Genomic DNA, 7,556 nt, shown 5'->3' on the forward strand with positions numbered 1-7,556 from the left:
AGGAATTAATAAATAATTAAAATAAGAAGAGAAAAAAAGCAAAAACTTATGATAAAGAAAAAAAATATAATACATTAGCGTTTTTCAGAAAGAGAATAAGAAAAAGGAGGAAAAAAAGGAAACAATTCTCATGAGACATGCATTGTGATTGAATTGAAAGAATGGAAGATTGTTTTGTAGCGATGAAAATCCGTGAAAGGCGTGTGGGGTGGTGTGTGTTGGTTGTAAGTGCATGGGACCCGTGTGCAATCAAAGATAGAGAAAATAAATAAATAAAGATAGAGAGAGAAAAAAAAAACAAAAACAAAAACAAAAAAACGAAGCCTTTAACGCAAGACAACTAGTAATGAACGCGGAGCATCACCTAACGTTGGTGCCTATCACATTTTTCTCTCTTACTTTTCCTCTCTTGTTACCATTCTTTTAAGCCTTCCTCACTCACACTTCTCTCTCATTTCAAACCCCCTCTTTCCTCTTCCTCATACATTGTACTTCGTTGTCATGGAGAAAAGGTAGTTTGTTCGGAGCTTCCTTTGTTGTCACCTCTAGTTCAGTTCAGCTGAGGAAACTTTCACTTCACAGGTTTGCATATGCTTTTATTATTTTTATTATCAATCACGACATCAAAATTCAAACTTAGGACTTTTATATCAGGAAAGGTTAGGTCGTGCTTTACATGTTCTACCTGAAATTTTTTACAATAGTTTAATTTTTTTTATACAAGACGATGAAAATTGAATACGCTAGAGTTCTTCTTCACCTTCAATTTTATGACTTGAAAGATGGTATGAAATAAATTCGGACCAGCTGTCTCTGACGTATGCCACCAAAATCATTTTCATTCATAATTTTCAATCCCAAATTTTATTTATGTGAAAGAGAGAGAACATGTAAAACAATTACCAAGATTATTTTAAATTTTGATTGCGATTTAATGCTTCATATGACATTGTAAGAAATTAAGGCTGATATAATCAGATGCGGTCATACATAACATTGTGAAAAAAAAAATGAAGATTGATGTAGTCATAATTACAGTCATGATAATTACATTAAGTAAGAAAATCTTGAAATCGTAGCAACCATTGTGATTGCAAATGGTTTTTTAAAACCATGATTTCAACAATTAAAAAATGAATTTCAAATTGATGTTTTAACTTTTGACATTATTTTGAATTTCGATACAGAATAGTTAATTAAAATCAAAATTCAAAATCTCACTTTAGTCTTTACCTATTAGATTTCTTTTTCTTTTTTTTTTTTTCTTTTCTCCGTAATTACTAAAACTAGTATAATTTTCTCTAAACCCATATGGTATAAACTTAAATTCCAGATTTTATTTCTCAAATAACAGGAAAACAAATTAAAAGAAAAATTCCACATTTAAAAAATGAAATTATTAGGCAATTAGGCATGCTCCCTAAATGAAAAAAAAAGGATTTTATTTTTACATTGAGGAACAATCACGTAACTTTTAAAGTGGTAATTTTTGTCTATAAACTTATCATATCAGAAAATTTTTTGACAATAATGTAAATTTTTTTTTACACAATTTTACTCCTTAAAAACATCCATTGTGATCTATTTATATTTTTTTTTCCATTTTTTTTCAACTAAAATTTTAGCTTGTAAGTTAAATATTTATTAAATATAATTAAAATTTATAATAAATTATACATATAAATCGTATTTAAAATTTTTGTAAATAAATATTTGTAATATAAATTATATTTTTTTGACAATAATATATAAATCAAAATTAAATTTATAATAAATAATTTATATTATAATATAATATTATTTTATTTATAAATAACATATTTTAAAAATATTAAAATTTAATTTATAAATAATTATGATGAATAAAAATAAAATCAAATAATTTTTTTAAAAATATCCTTAAAAAATTTTCATTAAAATAAATTTCTTAAAAATACATTTAGTTAAAATAAAACTTCATATTTAATATTTAATATATTTACAATGATAATTATTTTAATTTTCAAATTTTGCAATGTACATAAAAGCACAAAAGTGCTAACGTGCACTCTCTCTTTCACGGTGGACACCGCGCTTCTTTCGTGGGCCCCCCACATGGGCACTACTACTAATAACGGATTTCAAAACCATTCACAGTTATTCAAACAAACCTTAAAACACAAACACAAACACCGAACTTCTTCTCATTTTCTCTTCTCTTCTCTTCCATTTCCCACTCACACTTCTCATTTTCTCAGGAAAATTATAAAAAAAAATGGTTGGAAACTTCATCGACGACATTGACTGCAGCAGCTTCTTCGACCACATCGACGACCTCCTCGATTTCCCCGTCGAAGACGCCGCCACAGCCGACAACTCCGCCGCTGCACCGGTCTGCCCTCCGGCGAGCTTCTGGTCCGCCGAGTCCGACTCGCTGCCCGCCGCAGACACTGTGTTTTCCGGCAGCGCCGTGCCAGACCTCTCGGCAGAGCTCTCCGTTCCGGTGAGTTTCCAAACTGTAATGTATCATTGGTCCACGTGTCACTTAAAAAGGCTCACGTGGACTCTGTGAACGTGTTGCGTGTAATTTTATCAGCGCCCATGGTTTTGCTTTTTTTTTTTTCTTTGACATGTTGGAATGGGGTTTGCATGAAAATTTGGTTCTATTAGTTCAGTTCGTGTCTTTTGTTTGATACTGTTCTACTGTTTTTTTCCTTTCGATAATTAGTTCAAACTTATCTTTAAAAAATATTATTACTGCAAATTGGAATTTGATGTTACAAAATTTCGAATATTTCAGAACAGTTTCGGTATTTAGATATCATATTATAAACATTAAAAATGCTTCTCTTTTTTTTTTCTTGAAATTTGTTGACATTGAATTTTGAATTTTGTTAATGTGTTCCCGTCATTGTTATTTTAAACTTATTTATTAATTTTCACTGTAACCAATTAAAAATTATAACTTTTAAGGCAATTACAATGCTATTATATCCTCTAACAAATTCTCTAAAAAAATTATTACATCGATTATAAAAATATTAATATCTTAAAAATATAGGATATATCTAAAATTTACCATAAAAAATTAGACAATATTGTTGGAAGATTTAAAATTATTTAAATAGTTATTATAAATGTTGTTTTATTAAAGAACAGTCAAAAGACTTTTTAATTTTATTTATATATTATAAAAAATAATAAATTTATTATATATGACAATTTAGCATATAATTAATTATAGTATAAAAACACTTTACATGTAAGTGAATGTATTATATATATATATATATAAATATGCATATGCATCTCTCGCAATTAAGAAAAGTTGTCTCTCAACATTTTCTCTTTTGTAATTCACTTTTGTAAAAAAGTATTTATTTTTTTATATGAAAAAATAAATATATTTAGTTTGCACCGTCAGAACTTAATGTAGAAAGTCTAAATTTAATTTGGGGTTTGGGACGTCGAATTAGGGGTTAGTACAAATTTTCAAATATTCTTAGAGAAGGGTAATTTAGTCATTTCAAAAGGACACTTGATTGTGTCGGTGAGAAACAAGGGGCATATACTCCAACCCATTGGTGGGGTTGCGCTGTCTAAATTATTATGATTATCATTATTGAATGTCACGTGCCTCGTGACGCCATAATGGACATTTAGAATGGTCTTCACTCTAGGTGGTAGTAGCTCATGCTTCACCAGGAAGTGTGGCTAGGTCAAAATGTTAACACTTCATCAAGCATTTCTATTGTCTAGAGAATTAGTTTAAGAGTTAAAATTGAAATTTTTTATGAAATGGGACACACTTCATCTTAATATTTATGACTAATTCATAAAACTTTATTCGATATTCCTTTCTTTCAGTGGCTCTATACAAACTTATTTTAATTTTTATAATAATATTACACTGTATAATTTTTCTTTTAATATGGGCTTTTCTTACGCAATTATATGAATTGTGGGAAGTCAAAGAAATATCAAAAAAAAATTGAGAAGTAAAAATAATTTATTTATTAATTAATGTTTTCAGGGCACTTGTTAGTAAAACAAATTCAACAAAAAGCTTTTATTTTTATAGGTATGGTTAATGAATGTCTCAAAGACATCGGTCAAAGAATAAATAAAAAGTATTTATTTTTATAGGTCTTGTTAATGATTGTCTCAAAAGACATTAGTCAAAGAATTAAATGAGTAAATAAAAATTATTTATTGAAAATTACTTAAGAATATATTAGTAATATTCCCTTAATAGTGACTATCGTTTAACCATTAAGGTTAGCTTAATGATTGGGTAGGGAAGGATTGGAGTAGTTAGAAGCATGAGGACCTAGGTTCAATCCTCATTGCGACTATGTTTGTAATCTTTTCTATCTTTAAAAAAAAATAGTAACTACCGTGTAAGAAAAGAATTTAGTAAAAAAAATAAGGGTATTTTTAACTTTTCAAAAATAGCATTAATTTCTTTTTTATTTTTACTCATAATAATTTTTTTTAGAAGATTGTTTTTAAATTGTATTTTTTCTAATAAATAAAACTAATAACGAAATTAATTTTCTAAAATTATTCTCTTTAATTTACTTGTTCATTTTTTTTACTTTGGTAAATAAATTTAGAATGATACTCTTTTTGGAATACTTAAATCACACATATTAAGAAAAATAATTATCATTTAATTTTATTGATTTTATTTCTAAACCACTTTTAATAATCTTCATTAGAAATAAAAATTATAGTTAATTTAAGTATAATTTTGAAAATGATAATATTAAATAAGGTCAAATTAGTTAGAATTTATTCATATTTACATTTAAAAATTTTAAGTACTTTTTTCTTATATACGAATCCAAAAGAGTGTGGTATTCCACGTCAAGAGTTTGCAATATTCACCAATGCGATTTGTTTAATTTTCCAATCTCCTCTTAATTGTCGGTATTAATTTATTTGTTTCACAGGGGAGTACAGAAAACGGAGAGAGGATTAAGGGCAGTAATTAAACAGCTTAATTTCAATAGAAATTTATTTTACTAATAAATCTTATCATAAAACTTATTGAAATATGATTAAAAGCCAAATAAATTTATGCATAATATAAATTCTTTTAAAAGTTTGTCACTATAAAGTCTTACACAATAAACTAATCAGAAGTCATCATTAATATGATATGAATATAAATACCTTGATTGGAAAGTTATATTGTCAAATACTTATTTGTAATAAAATAACAGTGTAAAAATATATTTTCGGTGCATAGCTTATTTCCTCTTCTTTTATACGCCTCCAAAAGTCTGTTTTTGCTTGAATTGTCAATTTAGTAGCATCTACGTGATGGACCGTTTGATTCAAAGAAGAAGAAAGATTGTTTTGATTAAGAATTTTAAAAACTAATTTATTTTTAAATCCTTATAATTTTGAAGTTAAAAACATAACTAACCATATTTTAAGCATTGTATTCAAAATGTTTGAAAAGAGATTTTCTTCTCCTATACTTGCCTGCATCCGAACATTATGTTAATGTTATTTCTATGTGAAATCTTGTTTTTCTTAGGCAGGGAATGTTAAACTCTAACTATGTTGAATGTGTCCTTATTTCAGTATGAAGACATTGTGCAATTGGAATGGTTGTCCAATTTTGTTGAGGACTCTTTCTCATGTGGAAGCCTCACCATGAAGAAAGAGGAGCCACAATGCAGCACAAAGGATGACACAGCTCACACCCAGTTCCAGACAGCAAGCCCGGTCTCAGTCCTGGAAGCCACCACTTTCTCCTCCGGCGAGAAGGCCGCCGCGCCTCGCAGCCCGGAGCTCTACATCCCGGTGCCATGTGGCCGTGCCCGCAGCAAGCGTCCACGCCCTGCAGCCTTCAACCCCCATCCAGTGATGCAGCTCATATCCCCTGCATCCTCCACCGGCGAAAGCACGCAGCACAAGGCCTCTCCCTCGTCAGAGTCCGAGAACTTCGCCGAGTCGGCGATCAAGCCGGCGAAGCAGGCCTCCGGGGAGCACAAGAAGAAAAAGAAGATCAAAGTAGCACAATGCAGCATCACAAAGCAGTGGCAAGAGCAGAATAATGCAGCAACAGCAACAGCAACAGCAGCAGTTAGGAAATGTCTGCACTGTGAAATAACCAAGACGCCTCAGTGGAGGGCAGGGCCAATGGGGCCGAAAACACTCTGCAATGCTTGTGGCGTGCGCTACAAGTCAGGCCGGCTGTTCCCCGAATACCGTCCGGCAGCCAGTCCGACGTTCTGCGCCGCCGTGCACTCCAACTCCCATAAGAAGGTTCTTGAAATGAGAAACAAGTCAGGCACCCAATCTGGCTTTGCAAATGACTCAGTTGCCTCACCAGAACTTATTCCAAACACTGACGCCAGCCTTTCACTGGAATACATGTGAGAGGGGAAGTGAAGTGAATGATCCTAGTTGGAGATTTCTCTAACTCTATTTCATAATTTCATTTCAGTCCCTCATGTCTTATACAAGGTTTTCAATTGCATTCTGCAACTGCAATATTAAGGTTTTGGAGATCTATGCAAGTTAAAACCTTAGTCATGTGTTATTTCTTAATTTTCATTTCTGTTTTTTTTCATTGGGTTTTGTACAGGGATGGAATGGGGGGATAGGAGCATTAGGGTATGATCATATTGTAGCCATATTTAGAAGAGGATTGTAGTGAGAACTGAAGAACATTGGATAGAGATATGCAAGTCGAAGAGAGTAGAGTCACTAGAGTGTTAGCCATTTAGCATTTAGGTCTAGTAATTGCAGCAGTACTAAGGAGGCTTCAATGTGCCGGTTGTTGCTTCTCTTATTTTCATCATTTTTCATATTTTTTCTTCTAAATATCCCTCTGTACCAATTCTTTTTGCAGTTCATTTGTAGCAAAACTTGAGTCGAATCAGGAAAGGAACTTTCGGGAATTTCGGTTTTTTCCTTTTAATGCTTTGTGGTGGAATCATCCTTTTCTAATATCTGCAAACTGCAATGGGAATATATATGTGTGTGTGTGTTTTTGAGCAATACCTGAATATTGCAATATTGCTCTGCTGAGAAAACCATGCTTGGATTGGACCACACCAATGGTTGCAATATTGGCACCAACAACTGCAGCTGTATCAATTAGTTCTCTGTGTTGAACTTTTCCACCAAGGAATACAAAATATAAAATAGTAATGTTATATGGGCACCAGACAACATTATAATTTCACCATCACTCTTAGCAATATAAAATATCAGAACCAGGCACATTAATTCAAAAGGAATAATATGACAATATTGGTTGAACTTTCACGTTAGTCCCTTAAATAGTAATGTTATGCGCTTCAGTTTTTTGACTTTACAAAATTTTTAATTCAATTCCTAAATTTGTAAAATATTGTAAAAATTTATTCATTTTAGTCTTTAATGGAAATAAAAGAGTGTAATGAAAATAAGGCTAAATTAAGTAAAATTTTGTAACATATTACAAAGTGAGTCGTTGGAGATAAGTCTATTGTTGTTTACAAAGGGAGAAGCAGGTAGAAGAAAGTTTTATAAAGTCAAACACTAAATTGAATAATTCTTACGATCTTGGGCAA

At 31.0% G+C, this 7,556-nt stretch overlaps 1 protein-coding gene across 2 annotated transcripts; it reads left to right on the forward strand.

The window, feature by feature from the left end:
• The first annotated feature begins 358 nt into the window (after window positions 1–358).
• On the forward strand, window positions 359–6,919 carry LOC109812332 (GATA transcription factor 8). Of its 2 annotated transcripts, XM_020376274.3 has the most exons (3): window positions 359–582; window positions 2,238–2,482; window positions 5,575–6,919. In XM_020376274.3, exons 2-3 carry the CDS (start codon window positions 2,255–2,257, stop codon window positions 6,373–6,375), a joined length of 1,029 nt encoding a protein of 342 aa, XP_020231863.2. In that variant the 5' UTR covers window positions 359–582; window positions 2,238–2,254; the 3' UTR covers window positions 6,376–6,919. The 2 variants fall into 2 exon arrangements, with proteins under 2 accessions (XP_020231863.2, XP_082932457.1); XM_083076331.1 differs by lacking the exon at window positions 359–582 and having other exon boundaries at window positions 2,077–2,482.
• The last annotated feature ends 637 nt before the right edge of the window (window positions 6,920–7,556 follow it).

Source organism: Cajanus cajan, chromosome 1 (assembly GCF_000230855.2).
Source record: "Cajanus cajan strain Asha chromosome 1, NIPB_CcT2T_4, whole genome shotgun sequence".
NCBI lineage: Eukaryota > Viridiplantae > Streptophyta > Magnoliopsida > Fabales > Fabaceae > Cajanus > Cajanus cajan.

What these genes read in the sequence shown, in the direction of transcription:
- LOC109812332 (XM_020376274.3), top strand. Translation starts at nt 2,255, where the DNA reads ATGGTTGGAAACTTCATCGACGACATTGACTGCAGCAGCTTCTTCGAC. An exon ending in CGGCAGAGCTCTCCGTTCCG is followed by an intron (nt 2,483 to 5,574) that starts GTGAGTTTCCAA and finishes TCCTTATTTCAG; the next exon opens with TATGAAGACATTGTGCAATT.